The following is a 20,931-nucleotide window of genomic DNA, read 5'->3' on the forward strand; positions in this document are numbered from 1 at the left end:
GACAAAACAAAACAAATAAACTTCTGTCTATCTCCATAGAACAAACAGAGCATATGATAAGAACCAGTTGTTTTCAAGACAAAACGAAACAAATAAACTTCTGTCTATCTCCATAGAACAAACAGAGCATATGATAAGAACCAGTTGTTTTCAAGACAAAACGAAACAAATAAACTTCTGTCTATCTCCATAGAACAAACAGAGCATATGATAAGAACCAGTTGTTTTCAAGACAAAACGAAACAAATAAACTTCTGTCTATCTCCATAGAACAAACAGAGCATATGATAAGAACCAGTTGTTTTCAAGACAAAACGAAACAAATAAACTTCTGTCTATCTCCATAGAACAAACAGAGCATATGATAAGAACCAGTTGTTTTCAAGACAAAACGAAACAAATAAACTTCTGTCTATCTCCATAGAACAAACAGAGCATATGATGAGAACCAGTTGTTTTCAAGACAAAACGAAACAAATAAACTTCTGTCTATCTCCATAGAACAAACAGAGCATATGATGAGAACCAGTTGTTTTCAAGACAAAACGAAACAAATAAACTTCTGTCTATCTCCATAGAACAAACAGAGCATATGATAAGAACCAGTTGTTTTCAAGACAAAACGAAACAAATAAACTTCTGTCTATCTCCATAGAACAAACAGAGCATATGATGAGAACCAGTTGTTTTCAAGACAAAACGAAACAAATAAACTTTTAATACTTTAAAGTACACCATGACATTGAACCTACTCATTAGGCTTCCAGGTCTGTTCTCTCAGGAAGGAAATGTTGTTCACCCTCCTACACAGGAGGACAGACCGTGGCGGTAAAAACACCCCTTAGGAAAAGTCAAAGAGAGGGGCATGCCGAGACACGGGATGAAAAGGTGATTTTATTGGACAGCTTTCTCAGAAATGTGTGTACAGTACAGTAGATCGTTACATTTGATCTTTGAGTTATTCTGAACATTCCAACTACTGTCAAATACAATCAATGGTGTCTTCTGGAATTCCTGGATTTGTTAGAATCCAGTGAAATTACTTTTCGTTGGGTTGGTTAATGTGGTCAAGGTTAGGATTCCCACAACGGTGAGTGGAGAGGTGAACCGTTAGGTCATATTGTGGTCATAGACAGTGAGTGTTGTGAGCTGAAGTATGCAGTCACTTGTCCCATCCAGAATCATGTTTAGGGTCATGGTCACAGTCACGGTTCAGACAAACTGGGCTTTACTGCAGCTGTACTGATGGACACCCACCAGAGTATGTGTGTGAGAGCCACAGAAGGAAGAAAATAGAGGGTGGTAGAGAGAGGGAGAGAGAGAGAGGGAGAGAGAGAGAGAGAGAGAGAGAGAGAGAGAGAGAGAGAGAGAGAGAGAGAGAGAGAGAGAGAGAGAGGGGAAGGAGAGAGAAAGAGAAAGAGGCAAGGAGAGAGAGAGAGAGAGAGATAGGGGAGGAGAGAGAGAGGGAGAGAGAGCAAGAGAAGGAAGGAGAGAAAGAAAGAAGGAGAGGGAGAGATAGAGGGTCATAAATAATAAGAGGAGGAATGAATAACCCGAAAGAGAGAGGGAGAGGAGAGGGAGGGAGGGAGAGAGGGGGACATTATGTTGACATTTCCAGGCATGCCTTGTGGGTAGATTGATAGCGCACACTTGAGGACATGTAGAGCACAAGATATAAACACTGAACTCTTTTCCTCTAGACCAGACTGTGAACTTACAGGGAAAGATATAAACACTGAACTCTTTCCCTCTAGACCAGACTGTGAACTTACAGGGAAAGCCTGAGGTATGGCATTACATTGGAACCCATGCAGTCAGGGACTGTAGATGACATTATCCTACTGCTGCCCTGTTAAACTTGGGCCCAGTGAGGCTTTAAAAAGGGCAGTCTGCGCCACACTTGGTCAGCACACTTCTCCCAGTACTAACCAGCCCGGTCAAAAGGCTATAAAGGCCCTGGGTAGAAGTTCCCCATTGGCACAGATCTAGGAACAGCTTACCTTCCGTAAACCCTAACCTCAGCCATTAGAGGGTAAGACTCAGACTGACTATAGATCAGCGTTTTTGAGCAATTTTATCCTCGAAAGCTATAAAGTGCAAAGAGCCGTGTGACCCTGACTCTTGGCCAATGGGAAGAGATGGAATGAGTGAGCTGGCCAATAAGGGCCTCCCTGGGCACTGCGCCTGCAGATTCTGTCCAGATGTTGCTCTCACATTTTCCTCTTATAAAAGAAAAAAAAAAGACATGGCAAAAAAATACATTAGTCCCTGTTCTTCACTCCAAAGAGAGGGAAGACATAGCTGAGTACTCTACAGCTGTGTCTCAATAGGCTGTCAAATAATGATTCCCTTAGCGGGTCTCCTTTCTTCAATGACTGAGTTTTTCCTTTTTCCTGGTCGGATCAGCGATTCCTGTCTCTATTAATGGCCATCTGGACTGGAAGGATAGGTGATAGTGATAGGTAGAGCCCTATCCAATCCTTCTAGCTATCTCTGGTCATTCAGCAGATAACACAAGGGAAGGATGTTACTACAATTAACCAATTGAAGCAGATGGTTCCCATGTATACTTCCTGGTATTTCCTGATCTCTTTCATGATGACATATTCCATGACTACTAATTGTTGTTTAGGATGGCAGACTGTCAGCGAACAGATGAGGAGCTCACCTGAGACAAGGATGTCGTTACGCAGGGCACAGACGGCGTACTCTGACTTGGTGAACTCTGGGAGCTTGGCTAGGGCCTTCCACTCTCCTGTCACAGGGTCGTAACACTCTGTGTAGGGCAGGTTGAACCCTCCCACCCTCTCACAGCCCCCCACCACCACAATCACCTCTGAGTAGCCAGTCGACCTGCAGATAGAGGGATGGAGGAAGGTGGAGAGAGGGAGATGGAAGGGGGGGAGAGAAAGCGAGAGAGGACAGTAATAAACCAACAATACAGTAACAAGACTCATCAAAATAAACCTAACACTAGTCACTGTGGAGGAATAAGACAGCACAGAAAGACTACACAGAGCAACATTACACAACACAGCACTATTACAGAGGAACATTACATAACACAGCACTATTCCAGAGGAACACAGACAACACAGCACCACTACAGAGGAACACAGACAACACAGCTCCACTACAGAGGAACATTACATAACACAGCACCACTACAGAGGAACACAGACAACACAGCTCCACTACAGAGGAACACAGACAACACAGCACTAACACAGAGGAACATTACATAACACAGCACCACTACAGAGGAACACAGACAACACAGCACTAACACAGAGGAACATAGACAACACAGCACCACTACAGAGGAACATTACATAACACAGCACCACTACAGAGGAACACAGACAACACAGCACCACTACAGAGGAACACAGACAACACAGCACCACTACAGAGGAACACAGACAACACAGCACCACTACAGAGGAACACAGACAACACAGCACCACTACAGAGGAACACAGACAACACAGCACCACTACAGAGGAACACAGACAACACAGCACCACTACAGAGGAACATTACATAACACAGCACCACTACAGAGGAACACAGACAACACAGCACCACTACAGGGGAACACAGACAACACAGCACCACTACAGAGGAACATTACATAACACAGCACCACTACAGAGGAACACAGACAACACAGCACCACTACAGAGGAACACAGACAACACAGCACCACTACAGAGGAACACAGACAACACAGCTCCACTACAGAGGAACACAGACAACACAGCACCACTACAGAGGAACACAGACAACACAGCTCCACTACAGAGGAACACAGACAACACAGCACCACTACAGAGGAACACAGACAACACAGCACCACTACAGAGGAACACAGACAACACAGCACCACTACAGAGGAACACAGACAACACAGCACCACTACAGAGGAACATTACATAACACAGCACCACTACAGAGGAACACAGACAACACAGCACCACTACAGAGGAACACAGACAACACAGCACCACTACAGAGGAACATTACATAACACAGCACCACTACAGAGGAACACAGACAACACAGCACCACTACAGAGGAACACAGACAACACAGCTCCACTACAGAGGAACACAGACAACACAGCACCACTACAGAGGAACATTACATAACACAGCTCCACTACAGAGGAACACAGACAACACAGCACCACTACAGAGGAACACAGACAACACAGCACCACTACAGAGGAACACAGACAACACAGCACCACTACAGAGGAACATTACATAACACAGCACCACTACAGAGGAACACAGACAACACAGCACCACTACAGAGGAACACAGACAGCACAGCACCACTACAGAGGAACATTACATAACACAGCACCACTACAGAGGAACACAGACAACACAGCACCACTACAGAGGAACACAGACAACACAGCACCACTACAGAGGAACACAGACAACACAGCACCACTACAGAGGAACATTACATAACACAGCTCCACTACAGAGGAACACAGACAACACAGCACCACTACAGAGGAACACAGACAACACAGCTCTTCTACAGAGGAACACAGACAACACAGCACCACTACAGAGGAACATTACATAACACAGCACCACTACAGAGGAACACAGACAACACAGCACACACACATTTCCAGGCATGCCTTGTGGGTAGATTGATAGCGCACACTTGAGGACATGTAGAGCACAATATATAAACACTGAACTCTTTCCCTCTAGACCAGACTGTGAACTTACAGGGAAAGATATAAACACTGAACTCTTTCCCTCTAGACCAGACTGTGAACTTACAGGGAAAGCCTGAGGTATGGCATTACATTGGAACCCATGCAGTCAGAGACTGTAGATGACATTATCCTACTGCTGCCCTGTTAAACTTGCTCTACTACAGAGGAACACAGACAACACAGCTCTACTACAGAGGGACACAGACAACACAGCACCACTACAGAGGAACACAGACAACACAGCTCCACTACAGAGGAACACAGACAACACAGCACCACTACAGAGGAACACAGACAACACAGCTCCACTACAGAGGAACACAGACAACACAGCACCACTACAGAGGAACATTACATAACACAGCACCACTACAGAGGAACACAGACAACACAGCTCCACTGTACTTATTGTACTTATCTACCTGGCAAAATACTCAAAATACATGTTCTTAAGAACAGAAATAACTTACTAAAGGCCACTGAATATCAATGACCTCAGTAAATGGTGGTGCCCTATCTGCCTCACTGTTTGAAAAGTGCATGCCAGGGCTATGACGTGAACTCCTTCGGTTGGGGGGGTGGGGATTCACAATTCAGGCAGGCAGGCAGGCAGGCAGGCAGGCAGGCAGGCAGGCAGGCAGGCAGACAGACAGACAGACAGACAGACAGACAGACAGACAGACAGACAGACAGACAGACAGACAGACAGACAGGCAGGCAGGCTCCACGCCTGTTCTGATCTGCCTGGATACTGACACAGCACTCTTAAGAGACACGTCACCTCCCTGCTAGCTAACTGGCACCCAGCGTCAAATAATACTTAACCCAGACAACTCCACAGACCGGAGAAAAGCTCTGTTGAAACCAGTGATGGGAGAAAAGCTCTGTTGAAACCAGTGATGGGAGAAAAGCTCTGTTGAAACCAGTGATGTCTAAAATAGCAGATGTGGCTATAAAGACTTAAACTTATCTGCTAACACTTATCTGCTAACAATTATCTGCTAACACATATCTGCTAACACTTATCTGCTAACGCTTATCTGCTAACACTTATCTGCTAACACTTACACTCAACACTCATAACACAGAATACATAAAGACATCATACGTACTCTAACATGTAACACAGAATACATAAAGACATCATACATACTCTAACATGTAACACAGAATACATAAAGACATCATACATACTCTAACATGTAACACAGAATACATAAAGACATCATACATACTCTAACATGTAACACAGAATACATAAAGACATCATACATACTCTAACATGTAACACATAATACATAAAGACACATACATACTCTAACATGTAACACAGAATACATAAAGACATCATACATACTCTAACATGTAACACAGAATACATAAAGACATCATACATACTCTAACATGTAACACAGAATACATAAAGACATCATACATACTCCAACATGTAACACAGAATACATAAAGACATCATACATACTCTAACATGTAACACAGAATACATAAAGACATCATACATACTCTAACATGTAACACAGAATACATAAAGACATCATACATACTCTAACATGTAACACAGAATACATAAAGACATCATACATACTCTAACATGTAACACAGAATACATAAAGACATCATACATACTCTAACATGTAACACAGAATACATAAAGACATCATACATACTCTAACATGTAACACAGAATACATAAAGACATCATACATACTCTAACATGTAACACAGAATACATAAAGACACATACATACTCTAACATGTAACACAGAATACATAAAGACATCATACATACTCTAACATGTAACACAGAATACATAAAGACATCATACATACTCTAACATGTAACACAGAATACATAAAGACATCATACATACTCTAACATGTAACACAGAATACATAAAGACATCATACATACTCTAACATGTAACACAGAATACATAAAGACATCATACATACTCTAACATGTAACACAGAATACATAAAGACATCATACATACTCTAACATGTAACACAGAATACATAAAGACATCATACATACTCTAACATGTAACACAGAATACATAAAGACATCATACATACTCTAACATGTAACACAGAATACATAAAGACATCATACATACTCTAACATGTAACACAGAATACATAAAGACATCATACATACTCTAACATGTAACACAGAATACATAAAGACACATACATACTCTAACATGTAACACAGAATACATAAAGACATCATACATACTCTAACATGTAACACAGAATACATAAAGACATCATACATACTCTAACATGTAACACAGAATACATAAAGACATCATACATACTCTAACATGTAACACAGAATACATAAAGACATCATACATACTCTAACATGTAACACAGAATACATAAAGACATCATACATACTCTAACATGTAACACAGAATACATAAAGACATCATACATACTCTAACATGTAACACAGAATACATAAAGACACATACATACTCTAACATGTAACACAGAATACATAAAGACATCATACATACTCTAACATGTAACACAGAATACATAAAGACATCATACATACTCTAACATGTAACACAGAATACATAAAGACATCATACATACTCTAACATGTAACACAGAATACATAAAGACATCATGCATACTCTAACATGTAACACAGAATACATAAAGACATCATACATACTCTAACATGTAACACAGAATACATAAAGACACATACATACTCTAACATGTAACACAGAATACATAAAGACATCATACATACTCTAACATGTAACACAGAATACATAAAGACATCATACATACTCTAACATGTAACACAGAATACATAAAGACATCATACATACTCTAACATGTAACACAGAATACATAAAGACATCATACATACTCTAACATGTAACACAGAATACATAAAGACATCATACATACTCTAACATGTAACACAGAATACATAAAGACATCATACATACTGTAACATGTAACACAGAATACATAAAGACATCATACATACTGTAACATGTAACAAAGAATACATAAAGACATCATACATACTGTAACATGTAACACAGAATACATAAAGACATCATACATACTCTAACATGTAACACAGAATACATAAAGACATCATACATACTCTAACATGTAACACATAATACATAAAGACACATACATACTCTAACATGTAACACAGAATACATAAAGACATCATACATACTCTAACATGTAACACAGAATACATAAAGACATCATACATACTCTAACATGTAACACAGAATACATAAAGACATCATACATACTCTAACATGTAACACAGAATACATAAAGACATCATACATACTCTAACATGTAACACAGAATACATAAAGACATCATACATACTCTAACATGTAACACAGAATACATAAAGACATCATACATACTCTAACATGTAACACAGAATACATAAAGACATCATACATACTCTAACATGTAACACAGAATACATAAAGACATCATACATACTCTAACATGTAACACAGAATACATAAAGACATCATACATACTCTAACATGTAACACAGAATACATAAAGACATCATACATACTCTAACATGTAACACAGAATACATAAAGACACATACATACTCTAACATGTAACACAGAATACATAAAGACATCATACATACTCTAACATGTAACACAGAATACATGAAGACATCATACATACTCTAACATGTAACACAGAATACATAAAGACATCATACATACTCTAACATGTAACACAGAATACATAAAGACATCATACATACTCTAACATGTAACACAGAATACATAAAGACATCATACATACTCTAACATGTAACACAGAATACATAAAGACATCATACATACTCTAACATGTAACACAGAATACATAAAGACATCATACATACTCTAACATGTAACACAGAATACATAAAGACATCATACATACTCTAACATGTAACACAGAATACATAAAGACATCATACATACTCTAACATGTAACACAGAATACATAAAGACATCATACATACTCTAACATGTAACACAGAATACATAAAGACATCATACATACTCTAACATGTAACACAGAATACATAAAGACACATACATACTCTAACATGTAACACAGAATACATAAAGACATCATACATACTCTAACATGTAACACAGAATACATAAAGACATCATACATACTCTAACATGTAACACAGAATACATAAAGACATCATACATACTCTAACATGTAACACAGAATACATAAAGACATCATACATACTCGAACATGTAACACAGAATACATAAAGACATCATACATACTCTAACATGTAACACAGAATACATAAAGACATCATACATACTCTAACATGTAACACAGAATACATAAAGACATCATACATACTCTAACATGTAACACAGAATACATAAAGACATCATACATACTCTAACATGTAACACAGAATACATAAAGACATCATACATACTCTAACATGTAACACATAATACATAAAGACACATACATACTCTAACATGTAACACAGAATACATAAAGACATCATACATACTCTAACATGTAACACAGAATACATAAAGACATGATACATACTCTAACATGTAACACAGAATACATAAAGACATCATACATACTCTAACATGTAACACAGAATACATAAAGACATCATACATACTCTAACATGTAACACAGAATACATAAAGACATCATACATACTCTAACATGTAACACAGAATACATAAAGACACATACATACTGTAACATGTAACACAGAATACATAAAGACATCATACATACTCTAACATGTAACACAGAATACATAAAGACATCATACATACTCTAACATGTAACACAGAATACATAAAGACATCATACATACTCTAACATGTAACACAGAATACATAAAGACATCATACATACTCGAACATGTAACACAGAATACATAAAGACATCATACATACTCTAACATGTAACACAGAATACATAAAGACACATACATACTCTAACATGTAACACAGAATACATAAAGACATCATACATACTCTAACATGTAACACAGAATACATAAAGACATCATACATACTCTAACATGTAACACAGAATACATAAAGACATTACACAGAAGATTCTCTGTGGATGAACTCATCACTCACATGGACCTATGTATATCGTACACAAACAAACATCCTTCAAATAATTCCTTATGGACACAAACACGGCTGTATGTGACTCGCTGCTTCACTACTGCTAATAAAACTAGACCGAACGGTACGAAGGTTTCAGGCGACAAAGGCTTGCAACATAGCAGTTATTCTGGCAGAAAAATAGAATGTGTATGGACAAGCTCTTCTACCTCATGACACAATTTCATTACAAAACAGGATTATTAAACAAACCTTCCCCCAATGAAGGGTCTGTCTGCACAATAAGGCAGCAGGCACACATTCATGTTGTAACTCAAAACCATCTACTGTGGAAGACAAGTGCTGTGTCTGACACTCTTCCTTTGATCTTTCAGTCATCTGTCTGTCTTTCTCTCTCTCTCCATCCCTCTCTGTCTGTCTTTCTCTCTCTCTCCATCCCCCTCTGTCTGTCTTTCTCTCTCTCTCCATCCCTCTCTGTCTGTCTTTCTCTCTCTCTCCATCACTCTCTGTCTGTCTTTCTCTCTCTCTCCATCCCCCTCTGTCTTTCTCTCTCTCTCCATCCCTCTCTGTCTGTCTTTCTCTCTCTCTCCATCACTCTCTGTCTGTCTTTCTCTCTCTCTCCATCCCTCTCTGTCTGTCTTTCTCTCTCTCTCCATCACTCTCTGTCTGTCTTTCTCTCTCTCTCCATCCCTCTCTGTCTGTCTTTCTCTCTCTCTCCATCCCCCTCTGTCTGTCTTTCTCTCTCTCTCCATCCCTCTCTGTCTGTCTTTCTCTCTCTCTCCATCACTCTCTGTCTGTCTTTCTCTCTCTCTCCATCACTCTCTGTCTGTCTTTCTCTCTCTCTCCATCCCTCTCTGTCTGTCTTTCTCTCTCTCTCCATCCCTCTCTGTCTGTCTTTCTCTCTCTCTCCATCCCTCTCTGTCTGTCTTTCTCTCTCTCTCCATCCCTCTCTGTCTGTCTTTCTCTCTCTCTCCATCCCTCTCTGTCTGTCTTTCTCTCTCTCTCCATCCCTCTCTGTCTGTCTTTCTCTCTCTCTCCATCACTCTCTGTCTGTCTTTCTCTCTCTCTCCATCCCTCTCTGTCTGTCTTTCTCTCTCTCTCCATCCCCCTCTGTCTGTCTTTCTCTCGCTCTCCATCCCTCTCTGTCTGTCTTTCTCTCTCTCTCCATCACTCTCTGTCTGTCTTTCTCTCTCTCTCCATCCCTCTCTGTCTGTCTTTCTCTCTCTCTCCATCCCCCTCTGTCTGTCTTTCTCTCTCTCTCCATCCCTCTCTGTCTGTCTTTCTCTCTCTCTCCATCACTCTCTGTCTGTCTTTCTCTCTCTCTCCATCCCTCTCTGTCTGTCTTTCTCTCTCTCTCCATCCCCCTCTGTCTGTCTTTCTCTCTCTCTCCATCCCTCTCTGTCTGTCTTTCTCTCTCTCTCCATCACTCTCTGTCTGTCTTTCTCTCTCTCTCCATCCCTCTCTGTCTGTCTTTCTCTCTCTCTCCATCACTCTCTGTCTGCCTTTCTCTCTCTCTCCATCACTCGGTCTGTCTTTCTCTCTCTCTCTCCATCCTCCTCTGTCTGTCTTTCTCTCTCTCTCCATCCCTCTCTGTCTGCCTTTCTCTCTCTCTCCATCACTCTCTGTCTGTCTCTCTCTCTCTCTCCATCACTCTCTGTCTGTCTTTCTCTCTCTCTCCATCCCCCTCTGTCTGTCTTTCTCTCTCTCTCTCCATCACTCTCTGTCTGTCTTTCTCTCTCTCCATCACTCTCTGTCTGTCTCTCTCTCTCTCTCTCTCCATCACTCTCTGTCTGTCTGTCTCTCTCTCCATCACTCTCTGTCTGTCTGTCTCTCTCTCTCTCTCTCTCTCCATCACTCTCTGTCTGTCTTTCTTTGTCTCTCTCCATCACTCTCTGTATGTCTTTCTTTCTCTCTCTCCATCACTCTCTGTCTGTCTGTCTTTCTCTCTCTCTCCATCCCTCTCTGTCTGTCTGTCTCTCTCTCCATCCCTTTCTGTCTGTCTGTCTCTCTCTCCATCCCCCTCTGTCTGTCTTTCTTTCTCTCTCTCCATCACTCTCTGTCTGTCTGTCTTTCTCTCTCTCCATCACTCTCTGTCTGTCTTTCTTTCTCTCTCTCCATCACTCTCTGTCTGTCTTTCTCTCTCTCTCCATCCCTCTCTGTCTGTCTGTCTCTCTCTCTCCATCCCTCTCTGTCTGTCTGTCTCTCTCTCTCCATCCCCCTCTGTCTGTCTTTCTTTCTCTCTCTCCATCACTCTCTGTCTGTCTTTCTTTCTCTCTCTCCATCACTCTCTGTCTGTCTTTCTCTCTCTCTCCATCACTCTCTCTGTCTTTCTTTCTCTCTCTCCATCACTCTGTCTGTCTTTCTTTCTCTCCATCACTCTCTGTCTGTCTTTCTTTCTCTCTCTCCATCACTCTCTGTCTGTCTTTCTTTCTCTCTCTCCATCACTCTCTGTATGTCTTTCTTTCTCTCTCTCCATCACTCTCTGTCTGTCTCTCTCTCTCTCTCTCTCTGTCTTTCTTTCTCTCTCTCCATCACTCTCTGTCTGTCTTTCTCTCTCATCTTTCTCTTCACAGAGGCAAAGGTGGGTGGTTATTAACTTGAGCCGAGAGCAAAGTGGCAGTGGTTTTTGTTTACAAACAGACATTCTTATCCGTTTTACAATTACAGTTAATCCCCATAAAATGATTGTGAAAGATGAGTGACGAGCCAAGAGGAATTAGAGATTACATATCATTTGTCTTCCAGTTGACTGGCAGGGAAGAAGGAACTGTACCGTATTCAGTCACAACACTTCCTCATATTTGAGAGGGCCCTAGTTCCTTCAGGGCCTTATAATAAATAAAGGACTCAGGAGGTGAATTCTGCCTTACCTAGATGTGTTGAATTGTTCTATCCATAAAGCTGTGCCAAATACAATTCCCCTTGAGGGACAATGCAGTTATATTGAATTTAATTGACTGACCAAGTCTCTGAACTACACCTCCCAGCATCCCCTGCACAGTACCTGCGTGGGCGGGTCCTGGGGGACATCATCTCGTTGCCCAGTACGTGGTACCGCCGGGCCTCGTGGAGGAGCTGGTAGCACTCTGGCGCCGTCTGGATGATCTGGTCTCCTTCCACTGTCTGGACAAAGTAGTTGGGGTGCAGCAGGGGCAGACGGACGTGGTGCAGCAGGTCCTTAAGCACGGGCCTCCGGGGCTCCACACTGTGGTACACCCAGCGCATCACCGCCTCAAACACCACCTCCTCCTTCCCGATGGCCAGTTCATCACTGCAGATGTACTCCTCCAGCTCGTCTCTCCTCAGGTCCAGGAACTCCTCGTGTTGGGCCACGTCAGGGAAGTTGGCCAGGGCGTACGAGCGGCAGCGGCTGGCCAGCTGTTTCAGTGCGTGGGCGTCGGCGAAGCGTTGGATGCCCAAGCAATTGCAAGGGTCAAGCTGGTCTTCGAGGAACTTGGCGCAGGCGTCGCGGAGCGTGGAGATCTGGAAGAGGCTGGAGGTCTCGAAGAGGAACTGCACGTTGTCAGTGGTGATCTTGGCGCGGCCCGTGTAGACGTAGCTGAGGAAGGAGTCCATGGCCTCGGCCAGGATGCCGTTGATCTCCACCAGCATCTCACGCGACTCGCGGTGGTCATTGCAGAACATGGCACGGAAGTAGGAGGAACAGGCAGAGAGCACAGCACGGTGGCAGGGGAACTCGCGGCCCTGCACGCTGATGACCACGTCGGTGAAGAGGCGGCTGTCGCGGAACTCGTTGAACACCTGCAAGATGGCCTCCGAGTGGGAGGAGCCGGAGGAGAACTCCAGAACTTCATTACCGGTCAGGGTTTTAGAGTCCACTTCGAACACCTTGGAGGGATGAAAATAATGAGTTTAATTTACTTTTAAAGGCCTACTCTGTAACTTTTAATCTACAGTCAAAAGTGATAACGTGGCACTGGTTTATAAACTGGAAGAGGGGGTCTTGGCCATGTTCCCGTTTGTTATGCTTCTTGGAAAAATGTGATTTTAGTGTGTTTTTATTTGCCACTTGAGAAATAATTGACACACATTGCCCTTCAAAACACTTGTCAAGACTAGTAAGAACTCGGAGTTGTGATAAAATGAGTGGGTTTAGTGAGCACCTTTCGTTTGACGGCGGGGGAGTCCCTGGTCCCAGAGTCCTCCCTGTTGAGCCGTCTGCCCAGGATCAACACCATGGTTGCTGCCCTATAGACCGACCAGATACCTGGAGGGAAAACAGGAAATAAGGTTATAGACTGACCAGATACCTGGAGGGAAAACAGGAAATAAGGTTAAACTGACCTGATACCTGGAGGGACAACAGGAAATAAGGTTATAGACCGACCAGATACCTGGAGGGAAAACAGGAAATAAGGTTAAACTGACCTGATACCTGGAGGGACAACAGGAAATAAGGTTATAGACCGACCGGATCCCTGGAGGTACAACAGGAAATAAGGTTAGAACGACCAGATACCTGGAGGGACAACAGGAAATAAGGTCATAGATCGACCGGATACCTGGAGGGACAACAGGAAATAAGGTTATAGACCGACCAGATACCTGGAGTGACAACAGGAAATAAGGTTATAGACTGACCTGATACCTGGAGGGACAACAGGAAATAAGGTTATAGACCAACCGGATACCTGGAGGGACAACAGGAAATAAGGTTAAACTGACATGATACCTGCAGGGACAACAGGAAATAAGGTTATAGACCGACCGGATACCTGGAGGGACAACAGGAAATAAGGTTAAACTGACCTGATACCTGGAGGGACAACAGGAAATAAGGTTAAACTGACCTGATACCTGGAGGGACAACAGGAATAAGGTTAAACTGACCTGTTACCTGGAGGGACAACAGGAAATAAGGTTAAACTGACCTGATACCTGGAGGGACAACAGGAAATAAGGTCATAGACCAACCAGATACCTGGAGGGACAAAAGGAAATAAGTTTATAGATCGACCGGATACCTGGAGGGACACCAGGAAATAAGGTTATAGATCGACCGGATACCTGGAGGGACAACAGGAAATAAGGTTATAGATCGACCGGATACCTGGAGGGACAACAGGAAATAAGTTCATAGACCGACCGGATACCTGGAGGGACAACAGGAAATAAGGTTATAGACTGAAGGGATACCTGGAGGGACAACAGGAAATAAGGTTATAGACCGAAGGGATACCTGGAGGGAAAACAGGAAATAAGGTTATAGATCGACCGGATACCTGGAGGGACAACAGGAAATAAGGTTATAGACCGACCGGATACCTGGAGGGACAACAGGAAATAAGGTTATAGACTGAAGGGATACCTGGAGGGACAACAGGAAATAAGGTTATAGACCAAAGGGATACCTGGAGGGACAACAGGAAATAAGGTTATAGACCAACCGGATACCTGGAGGGACAACAGGAAATAAGGTCATAGACCAACCGGATACCTGGAGGGACAACAGGAAATAAGGTCATAGACCGACCGGATACCTGGAGGGACAACAGGAAATAAGGTTATAGACCAACCGGATACCTGGAGGGACAACAGGAAATAAGGTCATAGACCGACCGGATACCTGGAGGGACAACAGGAAATAAGGTTATAGACCAACCGGATACCTGGAGGGACAACAGGAAATAAGGTCATAGACCGACCGGATAATAAGGTTAAAGTGGTACAGTAGATATGGGTGTAGACCGACCGGATAATAAGGTTAAAGTGGTACAGTAGATATGGGTGTAGACCGACCGGATAATAAGGTTAAAGTGGTACAGTAGATATGGGTGTAGACCGACCGGATAATAAGGTTAAAGTGGTACAGTAGATATGGGTGTAGACCGACCGGATAATAAGGTTAAAGTGGTACAGTAGATATGGGTGTAGACCAAGCAATAAATGAGCTCTTTACTCATTTTAGTTTATCTTTATTTAACTAGGCAAGTCAGTTAAGAAAATAATCTTATTTTAAATGACGGCCTAGGAACAGTGGGTTAACTGCCTTGTTCAGGGGCAGAACGACAGATTTGTACCTTGTCAGCTCGGGGATTCGAACTTGCAACCTTTCGGTTACTAGTCCAACGCTCTAACCACTAGGCTACCCTGCCGCCTCTACACTCTAACAACTAGGCTACCCTGCCGCCCCATCTAGTTATACTGTATATTTATTTCAGATGATTAATGTGTTACATGTATGTTATAACCCTATATAAGTGTAAATCAGTTTATATGTGGTGTTATACCTTAAGGAACAGTAGATCTGAATGTGCATGTGTTATAGACCTGTTATAAGCCTACGTAGCTTTAGATCAAAACTTACAATTGTTATAAATAAGTATAAATCAAGTTATACAAGTCACTTGAAGTTGAACTTAACTACTGAACTTGAACCACTGCTGCTGTGGTGACGAAATGGAGAAACCAAGTACACTCCAGAGGCAATGGCCATAAGTCACAAGGGAAACAGCCTGCTTTCCGCTTCAGAGAGAGAACTAGTTGTACTAACAATTCCAGCGTCTTCAGGGTAGAGCTACTGTATCTTGCATCACAGTAGAGGAAAAAATGTAGCACAGGGCCAGTTCCAGCCATACGCACAGGGCCAGTTCCAGGCATACGCACAGGGCCAGTTCCAGCCATACGCACAGGGCCAGTTCCAGGCATACGCACAGGGCCAGTTCCAGCCATACGCACAGGGCCAGTTCCAGGCATACGCACAGGGCCAGTTCCAGCCATACGCACAGGGCCAGTTCCAGGCATACGCACAGGGCCAGTTCCAGCCATACGCACAGGGCCAGTTCCAGGTATACGCACAGGGCCAGTTCCAGGCATACGCACAGGGCCAGTTCCAGGCATACGCACAGGGCCAGTTCCAGGCATACGCACAGGGCCAGTTCCAGGCATACGCACAGGGCCAGTTCCAGGCATACGCACAGGGCCAGTTCCAGGCATACGCACAGGGCCAGTTCCAGGCATACGCACAGGGCCAGTTCCAGCCATACGCACAGGGCCAGTTCCAGGCATACGCACAGGGCCAGTTCCAGCCATACGCACAGGGCCAGTTCCAGCCATACGCACAGGGCCAGTTCCAGGCATACGCACAGGGCCAGTTCCAGCCATACGCACAGGGCCAGTTCCAGGCATACGCACAGGGCCAGTTCCAGCCATACGCACAGGGCCAGTTCCAGGTATACGCACAGGGCCAGTTCCAGGCATACGCACAGGGCCAGTTCCAGGCATACGCACAGGGCCAGTTCCAGGCATACGCACAGGGCCAGTTCCAGGCATACGCACAGGGCCAGTTCCAGGCATACGCACAGGGCCAGTTCCAGGCATACGCACAGGGCCAGTTCCAGGCATACGCACAGGGCCAGTTCCAGGCATACGCACAGGGCCAGTTCCAGGTATACGCACAGGGCCAGTTCCAGGCATACGCACAGGGCCAGTTCCAGGCATACGCACAGGGCCAGTTCCAGGCATACGCACAGGGCCAGTTCCAGGCATACGCACAGGGCCAGTTCCAGGCATACGCACAGGGCCAGTTCCAGGCATACGCACAGGGCCAGTTCCAGGCATACGCACAGGGCCAGTTCCAGCCATACGCACAGGGCCAGTTCCAGCCATACGCACAGGGCCAGTTCCAGCCATACGCACATGGCCAGTTCCAGCCATACGCACAGGGCCAGTTCCAGCCATACGCACAGGGCCAGTTCTAGGCATACGCACAGGGCCAGTTCCAGGCATACGCACAGGGCCAGTTCCAGCGATACGCACAGGGCCAGTTCCAGTCATACACACAGGGCCAGTTCCAGCCATACGCACAGGGCCAGTTCCAGGCATACGCACAGGGCCAGTTCCAGCCATACGCACAGGGCCAGTTCCAGCCATACGCACAGGGCCAGTTCCAGCCATACGCACAGGGCCAGTTCCAGGCATAAGCGACATAAACGGTCGCTTAGAGCCCACGGCCGCCAGGGGGCCCCAGTCCCCAAAGCATAATTGTATTTCATTTATTTTTAAAACTCAAGCAGGGATCGCAACTTACTATTGAGAGTAAGAATAGTAGAACATACCGGGTGCAATTTCAAAATGTGGTTGTGCATCAGCAGTTTTTCTCATTATGTCAGTCACTGACAGTAAGCATGTCAGCTAACAACGCTTACATTGGTAGTTAGTCTAGCCAGCTATCTAAACTTGTAGTAATAAAATACTGCACCCAGAGGTCCTGACCTCCAGGGGGCCCCAATTGATTTTGTTATTTAAAAAATATATATATATATATATAAATATACATATTTAACTAGCCAAGTCAGTTAAGAACAAAGTCTTATTTACAATGACGGCCCGACCCCGGCCAAACCCTAACCCAGACGACGCTGGGCCAATTGTGCGCCGCTCTATGGGACTCCCAATCACGGCTGGTTGTGATACAGCCTAGAAATGAACCAGGGTCTGTAGTGGCACCTCTAGCAGTGAGATGCAGTGCTTTAGACCGCTGCGACAAATATCATATTAACATAGCATTAGTCACAAAATGTGTAGAATTTCTGAGAACTGGCTATAAAACGGCAACATTTTAACTACACCCCAAGGCAAAATGTGTAGAACTACGTGAAATTAACTTTGCTGGGAGGTGGGGGGGCCCCCTAACCAAATCCTGCTTAGGGCCCCCAAAAGGCTTGAGCCGGGCCTGAATTATTATTATTTTATTTATTTCACCTTTATTTAACCTGGTAAATATGCACATATCTACAAACTAACCCCTTCCTCTGTCTCTGTACTGAAGCAGATGTTCCCTGGGACATAGTACTACAGTTGAAAAGGCCAGCAACCACAAGGACAATAGAGCTAGAAAGGTTGTTGTGCAATGGTACATCAATCATGTTTGCTTTGAATGAAACTAGGTGAAGAAAAGATAGGCATCATCCCATCATGCTTTTAACAGTGAGCAATCTGCGACACCGGTTGAAACCGGGCCTATAGTCTTTTCAACAGTGATCCTCTAACTGTGGGTGCCTAGAGGCATAGTCTTTGAAACAGACTGACTGCTAAACCAGATTCATGCCATACCAGATTAATGCCAAACCAGATTAATCGTCAATTCTGGGAGAAGAGCCTCGGGGTCACTCCTCCTTAGTCATTTTTTTCACTTCCAGAGAATGGCAAATTTGGAGCAAAAAACAGGTATGAGTAGGCTGTCTTCAGCTCACAGTTTTTTACACGAACACGCACACGCACACGCACAGGTGTATAGCCCCAAGCCATCTATCTCAAACCATCTATTTCATTTAGACGGGAAAATGACTCCTTCACTCTGTCTCATTCTGCCAGGAGTATTAAAGATATAGATGTTGACATTTGCTCATGATGTCTTTGAGGCACTAGCGCGCGCTCTTCACTCAGGTCACGTGCGTGCCGTTACTAAATCAAGGCGGTTATTAACCGCAGCGCACGGGTCTGGCCAGCTATCTGATGAACGTAGTCACTCTCATCCCGGCTATATTTAACCTGGCGGTCCACCGCAAGACGCCAAGCGGAACAAAACACACAACTGTTTGCGTGTGTTATCCTAGTCCACAGCTGCAGCACCTCCTCGTAATTAAGTAACACAAAAGCAAGGGTTTGCAAGTGGCAGAGCCTCCTTCCCTGACGCATGGAACATTCCCTTCTTATGACATGTGTAGCTAGCTATAGGCTATATAAAGACCACAACAAAGTTAGCGGACTAAACTCCACTCCATGGAGGTGTGAAGTTTACTCCGCATGTAACAGCTATTGCATCTCTTATATAGCCACAGTGACCTCGTCTTCTTGTCACGTCTTTTTTTTTATTTTTTTTATTAATTACACACAATAAACAAGCAAATTCCCCCCCAAAATTGAGCAGATTAAATTCTGATCAGAATTGACAGAATCAATGTTATGCATGGAATCGAACATTATTATTTTGCAGCAATACGTGGATTATGACTGTGAAAATGTTTGACATAAAACGCATGTACAATAACAACTCCAAAAAAGTTAACTCGTGATATCTGCTATAGATGGTATGCTTTTCAATTGTGTCCCATCAGCCAAAAACCGATTACTTATTCTCGGCAACCTTGAACAGTGAGCAATTAAGTTTAGGGCAACAAATTAACGCATACAGTATCTTTACCAAAAATCCAATGCCACAACTGAATACAAACGCGTATTGAAATGCACGTTATATGTTACTTCCTATTTTTAGTAAAGTACCTTACCTTATCCAAAATTTTCCGTGTGAGCCGCCTCGGCTATTTGGAGTCGTGGAAAAATAAAAAAAAAGTTGAAGAAAATGTTGTTCCGAAAATTCTTGGTCCAAAAATGTTATGATAAAAATAGGTTTCTTTACACATAAAGAAAAACAGAAAAATACGTATTTCTCTATGTCCCAGACATCCTGACTTGTTATGCTGGTTGAGACAAAGAACTGTAACAAAGTGTAAACATCACAGCGAGATATAGGTCACATCCTCAGAATATGCCGACCCAGTCAGCTGGAGTTATTGGTGCTTATGGGTAGTGTATTTCATAAGAAGTGGTTGTGCCTTAGAGGTGTGCAATCAGAAAACAGCACTTCCCAAAGCACCTCTTTCGTCCGCGTGGCTGGCCTTTGTTTGCAAACAAAACTTCCCTGAAGTTGAACACTTTTTCCACAAAAAAATCGGGAAACTTTGTTGTCAACACCAATTGTGTAATAAAGTAAAGACTATTGCCCAATATTGCGATAGGCCTAATGAGTACTCATCGGGTCATTTATGAGCATGAGTTGAGAGACAAGTGTAGTACGAATCAGACATACTTTAGTAACTTTCCTTAATGCTGAAAGCTGACCAAGTTTTTACAATATAAATTGAATGGAAAACAAAACAACAATTTACATTATTTTCAATCACACACTGGTCAATGACATATAGTTGTGTTGTATTCTACTGTCCTGATTTTTAAAATAATTTTAAAGCTACATTAAACAGT

The 20,931-nt window shown here is 43.2% G+C and overlaps 1 protein-coding gene across 3 annotated transcripts in view; it reads right to left on the bottom strand.

The window, feature by feature from the left end:
- The window catches only part of LOC139386603 (kelch-like protein 24), a 58,554-nt gene extending 38,077 nt beyond the window's left edge, over window positions 1–20,477 (bottom strand). Inside the window, exons 1-5 of one of the 3 annotated variants that reach the window (XM_071132288.1) lie at window positions 20,178–20,477; window positions 14,233–14,282; window positions 14,052–14,155; window positions 12,932–13,776; window positions 2,669–2,853 (exon numbers count right to left, since the gene is read on the bottom strand). In XM_071132288.1, the coding sequence (XP_070988389.1) occupies window positions 2,669–2,853; window positions 12,932–13,776; window positions 14,052–14,126 (1,105 nt within the window). In that variant the 5' untranslated portion in view covers window positions 14,127–14,155; window positions 14,233–14,282; window positions 20,178–20,477. The remainder of the gene's footprint in view (window positions 1–2,668; window positions 2,854–12,931; window positions 13,777–14,051; window positions 14,156–14,232; window positions 14,283–20,177) is intronic. The other 2 variants (XR_011629080.1, XM_071132287.1) reach the window with 2 other exon arrangements.
- Between the last annotated feature and the right edge of the window lie 454 nt (window positions 20,478–20,931).

This window comes from Oncorhynchus clarkii, chromosome 28 (genome assembly GCF_045791955.1).
Source record: "Oncorhynchus clarkii lewisi isolate Uvic-CL-2024 chromosome 28, UVic_Ocla_1.0, whole genome shotgun sequence".
Classification (NCBI taxonomy): domain Eukaryota; kingdom Metazoa; phylum Chordata; class Actinopteri; order Salmoniformes; family Salmonidae; genus Oncorhynchus; species Oncorhynchus clarkii.